Source organism: Trichosurus vulpecula, chromosome 9, assembly GCF_011100635.1.
Source record: "Trichosurus vulpecula isolate mTriVul1 chromosome 9, mTriVul1.pri, whole genome shotgun sequence".
NCBI classification, from domain to species: Eukaryota; Metazoa; Chordata; class Mammalia; order Diprotodontia; family Phalangeridae; genus Trichosurus; species Trichosurus vulpecula.
Window position 1 is genome coordinate 188,071,904 of NC_050581.1, and position 22,079 is coordinate 188,093,982.

Consider the following 22,079-nt stretch of genomic DNA (forward strand, 5'->3'; position numbering starts at 1 on the left):
TCCATTACAGTAAGATATGTATGTATATGCAGACACACATTTGGGATTTGAGAAGTTAAAATCTGATCCACAATCTGTTTTCTTTGTAAAGATGTCACTTTGGGGATAAGTTTTTAAAAAAGAAAAGAAGGGAAGAAGGATGTATAGTGGAAAGAGAATTGGATTGGGATTTTGAAGGTCTGATTGGTATGCTCAGGTTAATAACTCAATGACATTGAGCAAATAACTAAATGTCTCTGGGCCTGAGTCACCTTGTCTGTAACATGAGGAGGCTTTAGACTCTACATTCCCTTCTAGCTCCAGAGTTACAACCTTAGATGTGACCTTCAACAAGTACCTTCATTTACCGGGACCTCATTTCCACCACCTGAAAAATGAGATGTTGGATTAAATGGTCTCCAAGGTCTGTTCCAATACCAAATCTGTGAGCCTATGATGGCATAACTTGAAGTATTTGATTTAGTTTTAATCTATAAGTGCTCCCCCCATGAAAAAAACCTGTAATATACATATATATACACACATATATATGTATATATATACACATATATATATATGTGTATATATATATATATATATATACTCACATACATATATGACTTCAGAAAGAAATAATCAGATATAATTCAACAGGCACTATGTACAAGAATTCCCCTCCCAACTTTGTTCTTGTCCTGTACTTTTTGCTAATTTCACTCCCTGTATTGTTTTCCATTTCTCCTCCTAAGTATTTATTACAGATTATAGACACAAATTTGGAAAAGACCTTGAGGCCACCAAGTTCAACTTCCTCATTCAGGAAACTGAAATCATAGAGCTACTAAGTTTTTCTTTGGCAAGATTTGAACTGTGACCTTCCTGATTCCACAATCAATCAATGGGTTAACTGGAGTATTAAGTGACTACCAAGTCCAATGCTCTAGGATACTGAAACCACCAGAGGTCCCAACTCAAACCCAATAAAGGGATGATTTCCCCAATTAAGGGGAACTTTTCTAGGCTTATCTCCAAGATATAGATTTCCTGATGTCCCACTCTAAGTAAATCTCTGGCTGACACCCAGCTGTTGTCTTCTAGCCCGAGACAGTAAGTCCCTTTATGTTTTAGTCAGTTGTCAAGACTTTGAAGTGGTATCAAGAGCCAGGGTTTGAGCCCACTTCAAAGAGTCAAGGTTCCTAACCTGTACCAGCTAAAAAAGGAAATCTAGACCCTCCCCAAACTTCCCAAGTCACAAATGACCTTGGTAGACCCAGAGAGCAGGCTTGGGAGTGGGGTGGGTAGAAGGGGGAGGAAAGAAAATAAATACTCAAGGAAATTCTTTCTTAACCAATTAAAGAGACTGAAGAAGCCTTAACTTTCTGAAAAGAATTATTACCTTTTTGAAATTTTCTCACACTCTATATCCCTCCTTTAGGAAGAAAGGTGGAGGACAATGGATGCAGAATGATTCATACACTTTGCTGATTAGTTTTGCTTAGTTTTTTTCTTTGTTACAAAAGAGAATTCAAAGTGGGGTGTACAGGAATAAATGATAGTAGTATAAAAATTTTCAAATATATCCATCAAAACAAATAACTAGATAAACAAATAATTAAATGTTATTCTGTGTGAATATATATGTGCGAATGTTTTCTAAAGAATTCATCATGCCCATCCTCCTTCCCCCCCAAAAAAAACCAAATTAACATCTCCAGGTAGCCTGGACTGAATTGGAATGTGACAAACATTCTAGATGAGAATGAGAATGATGAATGAAGAACCCAAGACCTTAAGTATTGGTTACTGGCTTTTGTGATATGTTATTTTGGTTCATAAATACGTTGCATAAAAATGTCTGCCTTATTTACCAACTTAAATAATTGAATTCTTTTTAAAAGAAAAAAAAAAGCAAAGATGGTAGTCTCATACTTTTTATGAGGCAAAGGGAGTCTTGATCCTAAAATTGTTAAGGCTAAGTTAGAGAAAGAAAACTTTTAGGTTGGTGTCACTAATGGATATTAACATGAAAATAGAAGAGAAATAGAAAAAAAATTCAGTCCATAGGGTCATACTTTTGTCTACACTGGGGTAGCAGCTGATTTCCATGCCTAATGCTTCTAGTCAAAAGAAAGAGCTGCAAATGTTCCCCAGAAGCAGAAAAAATGTCCTTAGAAACTGGAAGGGGAAAGTGAGCCATTTAAAGACCATGAAAACTTGAGAGAAGTCCTATGAAAGATGGTTACAACAGCTGACCATAAGGGGAAAACATGCATGGGGACCACACCAAAAGGTACAGAAAACTGAATGTCTATGAAAACACTGTTTACAGTAAAATAATTATAAATAATGTTAGGGTTCAGTATTTCTCCAATACTTCTACCTTTAGGACTTGGGGGGGAAGAGCACCAGGACTTTTCCTAATTTTAGGTAGAGAGGGCAGAGCAAACGCACTCTGCCATTAGGATGTGAGCTCTGAGAGAACAAGGATGATATGGGTTTTGTCTTCATAACCGGTCTATTAAGTGCTTGGTAAAATGCAGGTTAAACTAAATCATACTTCACCATTGTAAAGAACCTATCTCCTCACCCCCAAATATTTAAATATTTTCTTGGCATCTAAAGACCTATCTGCTATATGTGATGAGAGAAAAGAATATGCATGTTAGTGTAATGATTAAAAAAATAGTTTAGGCTACAAAGGATCTTTATCTATGTGTGCATGGAGAGGGGAGTGAAAAGAGACAGAGAGTAAGACAAGGAAAGGGAGGGGGAGAGAGAGGGAGAGAAAGAAGAGACAGAGAAAAGAAGGGGCAAGAGCAAGGAGAGAGAGAGCTATACTAGTGCTTAGGGGGAAGAATGAAGATTACATCTCCCAATATTATTTCTTTTTCAGGACACTCACTGAAACAAACTCTGGTTCCAGATGTCCAATATCCAAACCATCCTTCATATTAAACTCTAAACTCTTTCAGGCTTACTTGAGTTGAGTTAGGAATGGTTGAAAGGATTGACTTCAAATCAGGCTAAACATTTTAAAGCCAGGGAAAGACACAAAAACACCTAGTCTGTCAGTGGGGAGCAATTTTTACATATTCCTTTAAGCGATTGGTGGAATGTGGTATCATCAAACAACCTGCTTATTGAAATGAATGTTGAATTAGATTAAATCTAGAATTACAAAGAGAGATCCATACTAATTGGCTAGAGCCAAAATCTCCAGGCTTCTGGAGATCTCCAAGTTCTGTTGGTAGAAGAGTTGGCTTTTGTAATTAACTGTCTGTGAACAACAGAGAAAGTTGGTTCTTCAACTTTAAATCTATATAATCTAATCTCCAGACTTACTTCATCAAGGTAAGGAGGTGGGAAATACTAGAGCAAAACGTCATATACACTGTATCAGATAGTTTTACTTTCTGGTTCTCTTTGTTTACAAGGAAGTATTCATTGCTGAAGGAGCATTGAGGATATTTCCCAAAATGACTCTGATGCAAGATAAGAAGCCAACAATAAAATAATTTTTAAAGACATATTTGGTCTTTATTCAACTACACCACCATATTAATTAGTAACTTTTAGCTATATGGTAACAAAAAAGCCTTGAGGAAATACAGAAACATGGACTTTCAGAGTCAGAAATCCCTCCAGCAGCCATCTAGTCCAACCCCTCTATAAAAACCATGCCCTTCCTTTTGCTCCACCCCACCCCCAAGTTGTCATCCAGCTTCCATTTCAAGACTTCCAGTGAGGAAGAAGACCCTGCCTCCCAAAGCAGCTCATTTACATCCAGGTAGCTATCACTGTTAAGGAGCTGTCCAACATCCTGCTTAAATCTGCCTCTCTGAAACAACCACTTCTGGACAGAAGAGACTTCAGAGGCAATTTGACCTACTTTTGGATAATTCTAATCATTAAGATGTTTAATTTAACAATTAAACCTAACCTTTTTTACACTGTCCACCCATGGCTTCCGATTCTACCTGGGCAGAGGTGGGGGCAAGCAGAATAAGCCGACTTCCTTCTCACTTTCCTAGAAGTCTTCTAGCAACAATTTTTCATGAAGATTAGGAGTTGGATGGCTTTTTCATGTCATGTAGCTGACTCCATATTTTTTTTTATTTTTCTGGATTTCCCCAGCACCTAGAAGTCCCACTTCATTTAAATCAAGTCCCCAAATTATTTATCTGGGTTTTTTATGGGGTATCCCCCAGGCGAATGTAAGCTCTTGGGGTCATTGTAACCCCAGGTCAATCACACTGCAGAGTGTGGAATACTTGGCAAATATGTCCTAGGGAGTTGTCTGGGGTTCAAACAGGTTAAGGGATTGTGGAGGTCACATAATCAGAGGCAGAATATTAATTCAGACTATTCACCCAGACCCTACCCACTATACAACACTGCCCTTCCTTGCACATAGTAGGTACTAAATAAATGGTTGGTGAATTGTTTGATAACCACCAGGTCCTTGAAGAAAGACTTTCCAGGAATCATCATGTTGATCATTGCAAAAGCAGACAGGCTAGCAGTCAACCAAACAGAAGGAATTTCAACAAAACAGTCAACGCGAATTAGCTGACTACTCCCCAACCCCAACCCTCTATGACTAAAATCTCTACTCAGTCCCTGTACAGCAAAGACCCTTAGCTCAAGCTTTAAATTTCCTTGCTTTTATGGCTTAAAGTCAAGTCTATTAGCCTTATTCAACATAGCTCATTGTGGTTTCAGAGATAAGTGATCTCCATATCACACTGAATATTTGTGGAATCTACGTCATTCAAAATTTTTCTGCAAATCTGGCCCAGAAGACCCTATTTCATGGTGTGCTCACACCATGATAAATAAAACAATTCTATTTCCCACTCCTAAACCCACTGTTTAATTAGAGAAAATGGCATGCTCCCACTGTGGGGCTCCATCAGAATGCTGCTGAAGGAGAGATGGAAAGGAACAGTGTAGGTGAGCATTGGGCCTGGAGTCAGTGTGTTTGACTTCTAATCCCAGCCCCCATAAATGATCCAGTTGGTCATCTGACTCTACCTCCAGGACATTCTCATCCACCCTAACCTTCTCACCAACTCACATCAAACCTGTTGGATTCCTCCTGGAGAATATGGGCTCCGATCTCCTTTTCTTTTTCTTTGTTTTGTTTTGTATTCCTAGCACTCACACACTGCTTATTATGTGCTAATGTTTACTGAATCCAGTTTGAAAAACATAAAGAAAGGAGGTGAGTTAGATACTATAGATTTAGATTTGGAAGTTAAATTAAAGGTCATCTATTCTCCTTGTTTTATAGGTGTGGAAACAGAAACCTAGACAGGTTGAGTGACTTGTCCAAAGTCATACAGGTACCAAGTGACGGAGCTGAGATTTGAACCTCTTTCCCTAACTCCTTATCTCTCACTCTGGCCTCTAGGTAGTATAGTAGAGTGCTGGAGTCAGGAAGAACTGAGTTCAAATCCTATCTCATACACCTGCTAGCTGTGTGACCCTGGGCAAGGTATTTCACCTGTGTCTACCTCAGTTTTCTCATCTGTAAAAAGGGAGTAGTAATAACATCTATCTTGCATGATGTGAGGATCAAATAAGATAACAAACACAAAGAACTTTGCAAACCTTAAAGTGTTACAGAAATGTTACTATCACAGCTATTGTTATTAGCTTTCCACTGGCTCATAGTTTCTCCTCTGACCTCAAAAGTTTCATCCTTTTCTAGATCCTGCCATCTGTATGACTTGACAGGGCAGGTCTGGCCACCTTGAATCTCCACAGAAGTTCTTTCTTTTATTTATCTGGTATTTAAGAGCTCCTCTCCACATGAATGGGGAAGAATGAAACAAGCTTTTATAAAATCCCTACTATGTGCCAGGCACTGTGCACTTTACAAACATTATCTCATTTGATCCTCACAACAACCCTGGGAGGCAGGAGATATTATTAACCCCATTTTATAAATAAGGAAACCAAGGCAGACACAGGTTAACAGACTTGCCCAAGGTCACACAGCGAGTAAGTGTCTGAGACCCAGATTTGAATTCAGGTCTTCCTGACTCCCGGCTCAGCACTCAATGCATTGTGGTTCCCTCCAGCTATTCATAAATGAGCTTTCTTTGTCACCATGCGCATTTATCCAGTGTAATGCTAGAGACTCAGCTTTGTCTTAGTTTCTGGTGTTCAAATTGGCCAAAGCTCGAAACACAGTTATTAGCCATTATCTTGGTGCCAACCACTGGCTAGATATACATTTCTTTAATCAAGTGAGCAAGCAAACGAGTACCCATCAAGAACCTCCTATGCATCGGGCAGATACCAGACTCCCCTATATTTGCTGCAACAGTCAGTTCTATAACCAACAAGTACTCAAACATTCCAACACACAAATGGTCATGCAGTGCCATCAGTGTGGGGATTCCAGTAGAAAGAGACCTTATTCTGGAGCAGGATACAGATTCAAATTCTGCCTCTGACTTTACTTTCATGGCACTGAGTAAATCCTTCCACATCTCTGGGCCTCAGTTTCCTTCTCTGGGTGTTGAACTAGAGAGCTTCCAAGTTTCCTTCCAGACCTAGAATTGCATTCCACTGATTCCACCAATGAGAGTAAATACACATTCCTTAAGCACCTACTATGAGCTTGCACACTGTGCTAAACCATCTACATCTGACCATCAGGTGAGATCCTCATCTATCTCATTCCATAAATTCGTCAAAGGAGGTCTGCCCAATGAGCTGAGAGCCTTTCCCACTTTCTCTTGATACCTCAGGGATATCAATGGATCTGCCCATCAATTATCCCTCATAGTGAGGGCACCCACCCATTTTCCTATTATATGAAGAAGGTAGGCAAACTTCTCTATGGAATGGGACCTGAGAAAGAAGGGTTCTTGACTGTCACCAGCTGGGTTGGGTTCAGGTGTCCTAGTCAGGCCCCAGCTCTACCATCTCTCTTCTAATATGTGGCAAAATAACATTTAGCTCTAAGATCAAACAGCTGCAGGTACAACAGGTGAGCACCTTCCTCAACTCAGAAAAGCCCTCGGCTCCTCACTGTGTGACATTGCTTAGCCAGAGTGGGAGTTCCCAGGTATAACTGTATCCCTTGGAGACAAAAGCCTTGTGAGGTGTATTTGGATCACTTCCTTGGGCTGTGATGAAGAGAGAGCTGGCTTTCTGGTCAGGAAGACCAGGATTCAAGTTCCACCTTTGTATACGACTCAGAGCAAATCGATGAAACTCTCTAAGGAGCGGAACAGGTACCAATCTGCATTGATACAGAAATTCCCTAGACCAGTGAAATCACAATTGGTTCTGTGGTTGAAGTGATAAAATTTTAAAAAGACAACAATGAAGAAACTATTCGAGTATGAATTTAGTTACTTGTATTTGGAAAAGAAGAAAGGGAGCGAAGGTGGAGAGAATGACCTAACGGGATGAGCAGATGGCAATGCTGTCACAATACCATCAGGGCTGATGCCAAGCAAACAACTCTCTCCATCACGATCCAATCATTGAGGACATTTCTACCAGCTCTGTGACTGTGAGCTCCTCGAGAGCAAGAATTTTTCACTGTTATTGGTATTGTTTGGTCTTTCTTTGTATCCCTGGCACTTAGCACAGTGCCTGGCAAAGAGTAGGCATTTAATAAATGCTAGTTGATTGACTAACTGATACTTTAACATTGGCATAACTAAGTATACAGGCCTCTGAAGACCACCTAATTGGATAGTATAGAATTAGACCTTCCCTTTCTTTGGTACCAGGAAATACTGATGAGTAAATTCCCTCTACCAAAGCATCTTTGCAACTTCCCATCTCAGAGAACCATCTGCAGCACCCAGAGGGGAGGTGACTTGCCCAGGGTCACTCAGCTATCATGTGTTAGATGTGGGACTTGAACTTTGGTCTTCCTCTCTATCCAATCTGCCATTCTCACCTAATTATGTAGTAAATGAATTCTCTGGCATCCAAATGTATCATTGGTGTTTAAAGAAATATTCATCCCTTGAGTGAGTCTGTTGGGATGAGTGACTCTTTAAAATAGAGAATTATGACACTTTATTTCCAGCATCCCAAATTTCTTTTACCCTTTCCTGATGTCACACCTTTCAAAAGTCAAAGATAATTCACAAAAGTTTTGAAGAAGCCAAGAATTAACTTGGCAGAGGACAGCAAAAATATCTGGGATGTTAATTCTCTAACTCAGAGGTCAGTTCTTGTGGGTAGCCTTTCCTAATGCTCCCGAATTATGTGGGGTCCCCTTCCTGAAGTCACCTGCTTGGCCACTTCCTCTCCTCCCAACTAGGGCCATCATTAGTCTGGGAAAGTGAGGGAAGAAGTAATGGGGAGAATGGCCAGTAGGGATGGTTGTGGTCAAGGTTAGTGTACCAGGGACTGAAGGATACTGCTCTCTACTACTGATTCCACTAACCTTTCCCCAAATGACTAAGCCACCTGAATGATGTGTATTATAACATGGAGAAGGGAAGAAGAAGTGACATGGTAGCCATCTTCAAATATGAAGGCGGCGACCATGCAGAAACTGGATCCTATTTACTTTCAGGGGTCTAGAGGAAAATTACAACAAATAGTAGAAGTTGTTAAAAGGTGAATTTAGGTTTAAAATAAACAGAAAGTGCCTCAGAACTGACCCCAGCTGGACCTGTTGCAATTGTCTGGAGTATCTCAAGATACTTGAAAACTGCTTTGATTACAGAAGAGATGATCGAACCCAATCATAGGCTGTCAGAACAGGAAAGACATTAGGGAGGCTGTATGGCATGGTGGAAGGAATGGTGGGCTTGAGATCTCATGACCTCAGTGTGAAGCCTGGCTCTGCTTCTCATTCCCTGTATGACCTTGGGAAAGTCATTTCACATTCTTGGCTTCAATTTCTTCATTTATAAAATAAGGAGATTGAACTAGATCACCTCTAAGGCCTCTTCCAACTCTAGATAAGAGGAAGAAGAAGAAGAAGAAGAAGAAGAAGAAGAAGAAGAAGAAGAAGAAGAAGAAGAAGAAGAAGAAGCAGAAGAAGAAGAAGCAGAAGAAGAAGAAGCAGAAGAAGAAGAAGAAGAAGAAGAAGAAGAAGAAGAAGAAGAAGCAGAAGAGAAGAAGAAGCAGAAGCAGAAGAAGAAGAAGCAGAAGAAGAAGAAGAAGAAGAAGAAGAAGAAGAAGAAGAAGAAGAAGAAGAAGAAGAAGAGAAGAAGAAGAAGAAGAAGAAGAAGAAGAAGAAGCAGAAGAAGAAGAAGAAGAAGAAGAAGAAGAAGAAGAAGAAGAAGAAGAATGACAATAATCATTATTACTATCACTAATTATTATTGCAAATTGTTCGCAGAAGCACTTTACAAATATTTTCTCACTTGTTATCTATGATTCTGTGATCTGTTGGGATAATGACAAATAGAACCAAGGATCTTGACTAATTAAGCTATCACCCAGTGTGGGGGCAGAGGCCAGAATAATAATAGCTCATATTTATATGGCACTTTACAGATATCATTTGATCTCCCCAGTAACCCTGGCAGGTGGGTGATATTATTATCCCCATTTTAGAAATGAGGAAACTGAGGCAGACCAGAGTTAAGTAACTGGACTGGCTGGTGCTCTACCTCTTATGCCACCCAGTTGCCCAGATTCTTGAATTTCCTTGCCAGATCATCATTGGCATCCTTCAATATCAGAATTCATAGCCTCTCTCATTCCTTAAACGTAGGCTTGAGATGAAACAACATTAATGGGAGGAAGGGGGATCCAGACCCATGCTTTCTCGGGGTTGGAGAGCTCCCAGGGTGAAAAGTATCTCCACTGATGCAAATCAACTCATCTGCAACTTAAGAGACTGAGAGAATTGCCCGAGGGTGCAGAGAGGTTAAGAGACTTCCCACTGGTGACAGAGCTAGAATGTGATGGAGGCAACACTGGAACCCATTCCTTTTCTGACTGCAGGATATCCCTCTAGTTACTGCTCCATGCTGCCTCACATAAGATTCATTACAACATCCTAACTTCATCGAATGCCCACATTGTGATCAAGGCCCTCCATTCTATGATTGGTCTACCCTTCCACCAAGCCATCTGCCTAAGAGGCGATGAGAAATATTCTAGAAGTACCAAAGAGCAATTGACTAATCATCACCCTCTGGATCTTGCCCTGGTTCTCTCATTCCTTGAGACCTGAAACAGGAAGCTGTTATATTCATGACTGAATCCCACAAACACAAGGTTAAACCCCCAACTCCTAACTGCTCTACAACAGAGAAGCCACATCCCAAATTTCAAGCTGGAAGGACCCACATTAGTCATCCAAGTCCAGTCTCCATTGTACTGAGACCCGAAGGAATGAACTGGCGTGCCCAAAGTCACATGAGTAATGAAAGACAGAGCCATTAAGTGATGGCCTCAAGGAAGTCAATTCAGGCCCAGAACTAGGCAAGACAACACTTTGTAAACCAAGTTTGAGTTATTGTATGTACCTAAAAGCAAATATTTATCAGTCACTTAACCTCTTAGTATGGGCAGTTAGGTAGGGATAGAGCACTGGGCTTGGAACCAGGAAGACTCATCCTTCTGAGTTCAAATCAGGTCTCAGATACTTCCTAGCTGTGTGACCCTGGGCCAGTCACTTAATCTTGTTTTTCTCAGTTTCCTCATCTGTAAAATGAGCTGGAGAGGGAAACGGCAAACCAATCCAATATTTTTGCCAGGAAAATCTAAATGCAGTCACAAAGAGTTGGATATAACTGAAACAATTTAACAACAGCAACTAACTTCTCTGTTCCTCCAAGCAATTCTCTTAAGGTATTAGCTGCAGAGAAAGTGCCGTATACATCAGCAGAGAGAGCTTTTTCTCCACCAGTGAAATCACAGCTCAACAAGCTTGGCATCAAAGAAGAGACATGAGGAGAAAACTGTAGTCTTTGTTCAGATATGGGGGAATCATGCAGTGGAACACTGTGTACAACATTAGATTTGTTCTATGTTGGTTAATTTTGCTGGACTTTTTTTTCTTTATTCTAAGGGACAGCTTTCAGAGAGGATTAGAGGTAGTGATATATTGGGAAATGATGTAAAAAGAAAAGATCTCAGTATAATTTTTAAAAAAAGAAATCCCACTGAGCCATGTATATGCAAGTATGTATAAATGTACCATAAAGTAAAAAACTTGTCATTAATTCAGTAGAAATTTTCTCTCCTTTAGCAAATAGTTATACCACCTGAATGTGGGCACATCAGTCTGAAGGAAAGTACATATAACCATATCTCAAACCAAAGAGAGAGAACTAACCTCCAGGTCATGAAGTTCTTAGTTCATGTCCCAATGGGTAGGCTCTAGGACTCTGGGCAAGGTTCTTTATTGGCCCCAAGGCAAATCTCTGAGCCTATAAGTCAGCTGTCAATCTAAATGCTAGAGGATGTCCCTTGCTGAAAACTTCCTAAGACAATAAAATCCCAGGTTTGGTAGCAGGACAGGGAATATAGCCATACATAAAACTCAGCCCATTGCCCACATATATGGTCCTTAAGTCACCATTCATGAGAAAAGCTAAGTTGGGTCGTTGAGAATCATTAGGAGGAAGAGGTTGAATGTTAGATAAAGGTAATAAATGGACCTCTGCTTAAGCAAAAACTAATACCTCTGGCTTGCAATTACCATCAAAACCAAGTTCTAAAAGTCTGAGTGTCTTCTAAGAGGCTTCACCATGTTTGGGTTTGTTTTTGTCCTCAAAGTTAGTGTAACATCTATATAACTGACATCCCTTTTTCAAAGGATAATGACACCTTATGGAGACATTGAACTCCAAACCACACACTTGGATGGGACTGATCCCTCCATTTGCCACTAGATATGTTCACCCGCAAAGGGAAATATTTCTGCAGAGCTTAGGTGTCTCTGTGCATAGAGGAAGGAAGTGATATTGGGAAGTCCAGTGTCTGAATCCAAGTCAAGGACCCTTATGGTGAATAGGGCTTTTTCAGTCCAAGTCACTCAGTTACACATACAGGAAAACCAATGATCCATTTCCTATCAGTAGAAGGTTTTGCCTTTGGCAAAGGCGATCCTTCATACCTTAGTGAAAGAGACTGTGGGAATGCAGGGGAGGAGGAGGGACTGCAGCTGTCAGACTTTACAAGGCTAGAAAAAAAATATATCCCTTCTGGATTATTCATGAAGTCAGGTTTCATTAGGTATCATTATCTTAGATTACCCAGCTGCAAATGTCATTAACACTTATAAGGGACACTCAGTTGATCTAGTCTTGTTAAAACTTCATCAGGAAAAATCTCTCCACCACCTCCTACAGGGATGGTTGCCATTCTGCTGGCTGAATTGTACTTCTTGGGGAGGGAGGAACAGCAAATTGACTGTCACTCATTGTAGGAAAATAGGATGGTTCGATTTTATCCCTCAAAGCAACAGAATGTGCATAAAACAAATAAAATAACCCAACCTGGTGGAACAGGAAACCTCCCCCCCCAACCCCACCCCCACCCCTAGACATTCCCCAGACCAAAACAATAATTGCAAAAATATAACTTTTTGGTAAAATGGAAAGAACTTACTCACTTTCAGTGCAAATAGGACAGCATCCCTTTCTATTCAGAATTTTACCCTAATGAAGAAGAAAACAACACATTCATTTTAATATCTATAACATTTTAGGGTTTGCAAAATGTTTTACATGTATTATCTCAACTGATTTTCAAGTCCATTCCAAGTCAAGAACTAAGATCCTATTTATTTCCTACTATGGAAATCCTTTCCTTCACACAGCTCAGCCACTGGGACCTGGGAGCATTAGAAAGTTGCCTGAAGCATGTGACTTATCCAAAGTCATCCACCCAGCATGTGTCAGTGGCAGGACTCAAACCCAGACTGTCCTGACTTCGGAATTGGCCCTCTCTCCGATTTTCCACTTCCCCTTTCACTGGTGACCTCTACAAGGAACTTCAGGACACATTTGAGTTCAATCACAGATGATGATACCAACATGCTATTGAGGACCTTCTGTTGCAAAAGCAGGAGGTCTGTGGCCAAGATGAGTATTAGAGACTGGGCAGGAAAATGATAGCTTCAAATCCTTGGTTTTGAGACCAGAAAGAGTGACTTAAAACATTGTATGAGAGATACAATACTTTAAAGGCCTCCCTCATGTGACTTTTGTCATAGAGAGTTAAGATGGAGAATGTTTGGGACTCAATCTTTTCACTAGTTTCCAAAACCAGTCTCCTAGAGATCATTTTCCTGGACATAATCATAAAAACAACCTGTCAGAATATCAATTCATGGAGGCCCTCTAAGTATTTATGTTGGTTCACTTTCCAAAAGGGCGTGTGGCAAAAACAAACAAAAGAGCCAACCCTCTGATTCAGGCTGGCAGTCATGTAGCCCTTTGCATGAATGGAGTATTGACAATGCAAATCAGGTTGATTCATTTTTGCTTTCCAGGAGGCAGTGTTATCCAGGTGAATTTGTTTCTACTTGGTCAAAGCCAATACCGTTTGTTGTTTTGTAAAATTGTGTAAATTTCCAGGGATTCCACAGAAGTTCAATATGCTATTGAGGACCTTCTGTTTCAAAGGCAGGAGGTCTCTGGCCAAGCTGAGTATTACAGACTGGGTGGTGCCCAATGAGCCCGGCCTTCTCCTCTCCATATTCCCTCTCTGGGTCACCTCATTTTCTCTGCTCCTATTGGTTCGTTTGTCCTCTCCACATAGATGGCTCCCAAACCTACATCTCTTTTTCCCACTTCAGGCCCACATCACCAGCTACATGTTGGACGTCACCCAGACATTCCATCAGAATCTCAAATTTAGTGAGGAGTCCATTAACTTCTCCCCTCCCCCAAATCTACCTGTCTTCCCAACTCATCTATAATGGCCAAGGGTGCCATCATGCTCCCAGCCACCTGGGTTCTCAACTGCAGGTTTACCTTTGACCTTTCCCTCCTCCTCCCCCAACGTATCCGATCAATTGTCATCTCATCAATCTTACCTCCACCACTTCTCTCCCATGGGTCCCTGTCTCTCTACTCACACAACTACCATCTTGACTTAAGCCCTTGTTGCCTTTGGGGGACTGTCACAATAGCCTCCCAAGTCTTTCTCTTCCCTAATCCATCCCTCATTCAGTTGCCAAATTGAAATTCCTAAGCACAAATATGACCATGTCCCTCTCCGATTCAAGAAGTTTCATGGGCTCCCTATTGCCTGTAGGATACATTACAAATTCTTCTGGTTGGTATTTAAAGGCCTTCATAATCTAGCCTTAACCTATGTTCCCAGACTCATTTGAAATAATTCATTCGCCACACACTCAACGTTCTAGGCCTACGGGACCACTAGCTGTCCACAGACTAACTCCTCCTACTCTACATCTTTGTACAATCTCTCCCCCTTTCCCCAAATATTCTCTATTCTCACCTTTGCCTCTTGGAATCCCCAGCTTCCTTCAATAGCCAGCTCAAGTCCCCACTTCTTCCAAGAAGCCTTTCCTAATTGCTTTCATTAATGCCCTTCTGGGCCCGTGAAATTACTTTGCATTGGCTCTGTATATATCTTGTATTTCCTTGTCTGTGTAGATGCTGCTTCCTTACCAAGAGAAGGTAAGTTCTTTGAGGCCAGAACTGGCTTCACTTTTGTTTCCACATTCCCAACACCTTGCACAGTACCTGCCAAAGAGCAGCTGCTTAATGAATATCTGTTCAAGTGAGTTGAGTCCTGGCTAGAGTTCTCTGTTCACTGGCTCAGTGGCTCCTCCACAGGATCGGCCAAGTTTTTCCTCTTCCCTTAGGTTCTTCGTCCATAAGAAGCCAAACTCATACTGATGCATCTGCTTCCTAAGTGTGGGATTGGTATGTGTATAATGGAGGGGGTGTGGCCTCGAGCCTCATCTAAGAACTAGCAATTCTGCCAGGCTGGAAGCCAAGGTTTGTGGGTAAACCACAAGCCCAGGGGTCGGTGTCGTGGCAGAGCAAATCAGTTGTTGGATACGTAATCAAATTCTTCCTGACTGCTGCAGTGACCCTGGATAAATCACTCTCTGGGACTCATTTTCCTCCTCTGTAAAATGAGGAGGTTGGACTAGCTGGCCTCAAAAGCCCCTTTCGGCTCTCGAGCTAAGAAACAGGAAGATGACAGAAATCAAAGGAAGCTGATCTAACTGCAGTCCTCAGACCTCTCTGAGCCTCGTATCCTCTTCTCTAGAATGAAGAGATTGGACCAGTGATCTTTAAAGAACCAGGAGATCCATAGTTCTCCATCAAAGCTGCATTGCTTAGTAGAAGTAAAAATGGTGCCTTAGGCTGCCGGCCTGGACGCCAATGACCCCACGTCATCCTTTCCAAGAACGTCCTTCTCTGAATGGCCATTTCTTCCTCCAGGTTCAAACAATGTAGACTGAGAGCATTTTGGTGCTTAGCTTAAAGGTCTCATTTTACTTGTCTATAAGTCAGCCAATCAACAAGCAATAATTAAGCTCCTGCTGTGTGCCAGACTGGGGATACAAAGAAAAGCAAAAAGTTGCTGCCCTCAAGGGGCTCACATTCTAATTGGGGTAGGCACAGGTAAATAATGAATGATGATAGATAAATAATTGTAAAAAATAATGAATAATGAATACATCCAAGAAATGGTCAGAACAGAAGGAAGGTCATTTCAGAAGGGAAGGCATAAGTAGTGAGAGGTAGGGAAGATATAAACCAGGAACCTCCTATGGAGGGTAAGATATAAGGTCATGGTTAATTCCCACTGAGACAGCTAGGTGGCACAACCTGGAGCTAGGAAGCCTGAGTTCAATTTCAGCCTCAGACATTTAGTAGCTGTGTGACCCTGGGCAAGCCACTCAACCTGTTTGCCTCAGTTACCTCAAATGTAAGATAAGGATGACAATAATAGCTTCTACCTCCCAGGGTTGTTGGGAAGTTCAAATGATATAATACTTGCAAAGCACTTAGCACAGTGTCTGGCACATAGTAGGCACTTATTCTCTTCCTCACTTCTCTTCCTACTCAAAGGCTCAGGCTGCAATGCACAAACACGGTCAGGATCTGAACCTTGGGGAGGCCATAGATCACTGAAGTCAGCCCTTATATCAAATGAGACAAGAAAGCACAGGCTTCTGCTGGCAAAATAATCTTCTTTCATCAGCAGGAGCTGTAGGAGATGGTCCATGCCATGTTCTCTTGTTCCTGGGGGTATGTTTTGTTCTCCTGTGACGCTTGTCCTCTGGCCCTGAACCCATGCTCCCTTCAGCTGGGGGCCTCCTTGTCTCAGAGGAAGAGGGGGAGGCAGAGGGGGACAGCTCTGCTGAGGAATAACCCACATGTGGCTGACCTGGATGTAGTGAGCTGAGAGGGTCAAGACATCTAATGAAAAAAAAGCCCGTGTGCCTGAAAAAGGGTCCTGATTGACTTTATTTCTGGAAGGATCCTACTTCCAGACTGGAAGCTGGAAGGGACTTTGAGGATCATAGAATTGCAGATTTAGAGCTAAAAGGTAACTCAGAGGCCATTGGATCCAACACCCACATTTTATAGGGAAGATACTGAAATGCAGAGGAGAAAACTGAGCCCTAACAAGGGTAAATGATTTTCTCAAGTCCACACAGGGAGGAAGTAGTGATCAGGATGGAAGGATGGAAGACCTTGAATCCAGTGGGAAACTCTGAACTTTCACCATAATATCCTGACCGTGCTGGAAAGAGAACAAAAAAGGCAAATACAAGCATACTGAGGGCCTAGGGTAGTGCCTAGCACAAAGTAGGTGCTTAATACTTGCTTGTTGACTGAATTAAATTCAGCCCTGGTGTGTTCTCCATAATCTACCCACCCATGGAGTCCTGCATGTGTTTGCACACACATATACTAGCTCAGTCAGGAATGAGTAGGAACAGAGAATGCAACCCACGGAGCCTTCTGTTGGCTTGGAGGGTGGGAGATGGGGGAGGTCTTTGTGTATGCATCCCTTTAAAAGCAATACTGGCAAAGCTAAAAAGCAAAGAAGAGGGTAGGAAAAGAGGGCAAGTATTCCCAATTCAGAACACGGTTGGTCCACCCCAAACTTTGTCCCTGAGAGAGGAGCATTTAGGAACAAGTGATGGCAGGATCTGGGCCAAAGACACTGGCCTCCATGAAGGTATTCAGAGACCAACATAGCACTGATGAGAGGGAGTGCAGGGGTGGGACGCCTCCTTTTAGGGACGGACCTTCAGGGGCTCCATTCCGGGCCATCGACCCAAAGCATCAGCTGAATGAGTAGTTGGGGACACGAAGAAAGCCAGGCTGGCCTGGGGGCCTGAGCACTAACCCTTCCCTGGGAGAGCAGAGGAGAGCCCCTTCTCCATGTGGCTGCGTTTCCAGGGGACTTGGCAGCTCGACTCCAGCCTGCCGGAGCCCCCAGGTTGGCACGGCATCCTGTTTTTGTCTTGTCGAATAAGGAAGCCCATTATTGCTAACATGTGTGGCATGGGTTCATTAGCAGCCAGGGTTCCCCGAGGACTGGGATAAATGATGTGATCCCCCTCTTCCCAATGAATATTTATAAGCAAAGTATGTTCAAGTCTATTTATTGTCTCTTCCCCCTTTTTTCCCTCTTCTTTTATGTGAGGTTTTCAGTTTTACGTCTGAGGTTTTTTAGAGCAAGACTAATTAGGGTTTTACTCTCTCCCTCCCCACCCCCACCCCACCCCCACTTCCAGCCTTCATTCAGTTGTGCAACAGAAACAGCTGTTGGAGTTTTTGCCTTGCTTGGCACTCGGGGAAAACAGCAAGGGTTTTGTTTGCAATAATAACAGATGTGAATAAAATTAAAAGCTGTCTATAACTGGGAAGGGAGGACATATTCTGATGTTCCGTGTGTGTGTGTGTGTGTGTGTGTGTGTGTGTGTGTGTTTTCATTTGCCAGAAGTTGATAGGTTGAATCTTTTTCCCCCCAATGGGTCCTCAACCTGAAAAAGTTTCCTATTCCGTAAGCTTAATTCAAAGAAGCTCAGACTTTTAAAAAGATAGAGCCTATTTTATGGTCTGCACAGTTAGAGCAGGGTGATGAGTAGCAGAGAAAGAAAGATTTCCATGAGAATTCTGTTTGAATTTGGGCCGACACTGCAGGCCTGGAGAAGTAGGAGGAAGAGGGAGAGGGAGTCTGGGCAAGAGTGGGAGAGGGGACAGCGTCTACTGGGGAATGTAGGAATAAATAAGCCTCAAACTGGAGTGAACGATGGAAAGAAGAATGATCTGAGTCAAGAAGAGAGAAAAATACAGAGGGGGAAAAGGAAAGATGAGGGAATGATGGAAAATGAAGGCGATCCTGTAGCAGAATGGCAATCTCAGCAGTTAATGGGGTGGGGAGGGCGGACAGAGGCACATTTCACACACATGATAAAGGAAAATTCTTTCTAAATCCAGAGTTGTGGCAAGAGCAGAACTTTTGATCCAACAGAAAGCATGGAGGTTCAGTCAGTCAATGACGCCTTCATTAATTGCTTACTACCTGCCAAGAACTGGGCTAAGAACTTTTTTAAGCAGATCCTGCCCTCAAGGAGCTTACATTCTAATGCGAGAGACAAGGTGGTGATAAGTAGGTAACATGAAAGATAAATACAGAGTGCATCAAATGCAAATATATTAGCAGCTTTTGGAGGTTGGGGGAGGTACCTGGGACTAGTCCCAGGAGGCTATTACAACATTAGAGGAGGATTTAAAGCAGGAAAAGCCCTCAATGGCCACTCAGACTAGTCCCTTCATTTTAGGAATGAGAAAACCAAGGCTCAGAGAGGTGAGAGTTTGCTCTAAGTCACACAACTCATAAATGGGAGGGTCCAGATTTAACCCCAGCTCCTTGGACTCCAAATCCAGACCTCTTTCCATGACATCCCACTACCTTTTCACACTGTTCTATTTTCTAGGATTTGGAACCTTTTCCTGGTCCCAGATTCGATGCTAGATGACGCCATGGGATAAAGATAAAAAGTCAAGACTGAGCCTTCACCACTTACGTGTGGACAGCTGTTGATGGGAATGCATTGCTTCTTCTGACACTCAGTCTTGCCTTTCACACAAGCACAGATGGTGCAATTAACCGAGGACCACATCTCTCCATCCTGTAGAGGGGAACACAAGCAGTCACTTAGTCAGCCCAGCAGAAGGGCTCTCAATAGCATTTCTCCTCACAGGAGAGTGTTTCGTTCCATTAGGGAGGGAAGCCATTGTGTAGTCTAAATTGCTTTGAGTTGGCCATCTCCAGCCACTAAGCTTTGGGATGGAAATCAGGGGAATTCTTTGTCTTTGTCCCCATGGCACAAAGCAAATTCTTTGGAGTCTGAGCAGACCACATTTGCATTTTGCATTGTTTATTTATTTGGTTTCCCTCATTTAGGGATACAGTTGCACATGAATTTTCATACAGGGTTACAAAAATCTAATTTTCCACATGGTGACATGATTGAGGCATTTAGACCCTGACACGCAAGGACATTACATTGAAATGTCAGGGAGTGGAGTGTTCATTCCTTGATGTGACATCCCTCTGGCACGGCCCCACTGAGGGCACAAAGAACAAAGCTTAATTCAGGTGACTGGCAGTGCCACAGCAGACACCTGATCAGCAGAAGGTCCCAGACACCAAAGCCCACGCAGGTAAATGTGCAGGGGCCCTCCACGTATGGCTGGCATCCTCTCCCCGACATGCAAGGGCCTCATTTGGAAAGCATTTCCTAGACTTGTTCCTTCCTCTGAGGAAGGGTTGTTTGGGGAGCCGTCTTGGCTCATGGCTTGTCGGTTTACTTGTGCCAAGTACAGTGAGTAACTGAGTGACTGACGCTCTGTCCCAGGCACGGGAGGCCCCTGGGCCTTGTTAATGCTTGCACAGGGCAGTTAGCGGTTTGTTGGGTGGGAGGATGGAGACGGGGAACAAGATAGAGGGGCCTGAAAACAAAACAGAAGCCAGTCACATCCTGCGAGAGAACAGGGTCCCTGGAGCCTGGCCAACACCTGGAATGGACCTTAGAGATCAGTGTGGGGACAGCACAGACCTCAGCCTAGTGGTATCTGCTTTATCATCCCATGTCCTCCCACAGGATCAGAGATTTAGGGACGAACAGGCCTTCAGAGGGGGCTGTCTAGCCCAACCCGCTTATTTTATAGAAGAGGAAACCAGAGGTAAAGTGACTCACCCAAGGTCTCTCAGCTAGTAAATGTCAGAGGTTGGAGCTGAATTCAGGTCTTCCTGACTCTTAAGCCCAATTGTGCATTCACTAAATCTTGCTTAGAGATCAACATGCTGAAGGCCTTCCTTTGTGGCTTAAGACAGGGTGTTTCAAAAGTCTTGGTTAAACTTAAAACCGCACTAAGACTTTTGGGATAGCCTATTCCTTCCCTGGAAGGTGGGGAGGAGGCTTAGGTGTCTCCCCCTGGCTCTGGTTACACTCATGGCCTGCTTCTTTTCTCAGTCATACATAAAATGCACAAAGGCTGTATTTCCTCTCACTCTGTGTCTGTCTTGTCCAGTTTTTATGTTGACTTTGCTATGTCCACATTGTGCTTCCTCCAAGCACAGAGACAGGTTTTATTTTTTCTTTGTAGCTCCACAACTGAGCACAGGGCCTGGCATAGAATGTGAGCCTCTTTCAGGGCTAGAACACCCGAGTGCATAGTGAAAAGAGTCCTGGATCTGGATGCTACAGACCTGGGTTCACATACTTCCTTCAGTACTACCTGTGTGACCTTGGCCAAGTCAGTGAAACTCCCTGGGCCTCAATTTCCCTGTCCCTTAAATAAGGGGGTTGGACTAGATAACCTGACATCCCTTCTAACTCTGGATCTAAGATCCTACGATTGTGGGAGGCAGAGGACCTGCATCACCCCAAAGGGACAGGGAGAAATTGAGAGAAAAAAATGAGGCTATGTCAAAGTAGAAAGTAGAAAGGGCTGTTCTAAGGAAGTAGAGTTTGAGCAAAGGCTGAATAGCCATTTCTCTGGAATGGAAGGGAATTCTTCTTCATGTGGTCTAGTTCAGTGGTGTCAAACTTAGGTATAAAAAACTACTCAGCCGTACATAAGGATTTCTGCCAGTGGCCTATTGACTTAGAAAGCCACATACTAATATTAGCTATGTTCTATTGCATTTTTATTTATTTTGTTAAATATTTCCCAATTACATTTCAATTTGGATTGGGCACACTCAGGAGTGTTGTGGGAAGTACTCAGCATGTTTGATACCTCTGGTCTAGATGTCTACTGAGGTCCCTTTCAACTCTAAGATACTGTGATTCAGACCCTGCCCTGACATTTGTTCACTGTGTGACCCTGGCCAAGTCTCTATACCTCCATGTGCTTCAGACAGTTCCCAGGGTCTTATCTACTAAGTAGAGATAGTTTGTGATCTGCACGGATGGAGAGAGTTCCCATACCAGGAGTTCTCGGCACTGAGGAACCCAGAGATCCAAGAGTTATCTAATGAGAGGATACATATGAAAGCACTTTGAAAGTATTTTTTTAAGAAAAGGAACATATTATTACTGAGCAGAACCAGCAATGGAATTAGATTCTATATTAGAGTCAGACCACTGTGTCCATAACATCAATGTGTAATCGCCACCAGGTTGAACCAAGCCACCCACACAAAGGAGAAAGAAGCGAGTCCCAGACAGTCCATTGGCAGGAGCCAACCATGAAAGGAATGACCTTCCCTTTCCTGCTGGTGGAAACACTGTTATTTCAGTGTTTGTAAGTATGTTTCTATGGTAAGACTATAGTGATAGGAATCTCAGTGAATGGAGGGGAGGAAGCTTTGAGGGGAAGGAGAGGGAAAGTGGGCAGAGGACCTCCTGAGAGATGAGTGATCCACGAGACCCTAGGGAAGTGAACGGTTCTCATAGCCTGATCCAAGAAACGTAAGATCATCCATTAAACTCAGTTCTGTCAGTCATTTTGGATGCTCAGCAAATGAGCTGGGAACCAAGAACTTCATTGGGACAGGAAAGGGGAGCTTAGTGGGAGGTCCGGCAGAGGAGCGGGGCTTGGGGTTCTGAGACAGGAACAAGCAGCTGGCTGAGACCCGCAGACAGGCTCTCAGGAACCTATCAGGCTACCATGTAACACCAAGGGCAC

At 42.7% G+C, this 22,079-nt stretch overlaps 1 protein-coding gene across 3 annotated transcripts in view; it reads right to left on the minus strand.

The window, feature by feature from the left end:
- BMPER (BMP binding endothelial regulator) overlaps positions 1-22,079 on the minus strand; it is a 350,399-nt gene that overhangs the window by 153,970 nt on the left and 174,350 nt on the right. For all 3 annotated transcript variants that reach the window (XM_036739450.1, XM_036739448.1, XM_036739449.1), the window contains exons 10-11: positions 18,968-19,072; positions 12,542-12,587 (exon numbers count right to left, since the gene is read on the minus strand). In XM_036739450.1, coding sequence (XP_036595345.1) covers positions 12,542-12,587; positions 18,968-19,072 — 151 coding nt within the window. The remainder of the gene's footprint in view (positions 1-12,541; positions 12,588-18,967; positions 19,073-22,079) is intronic.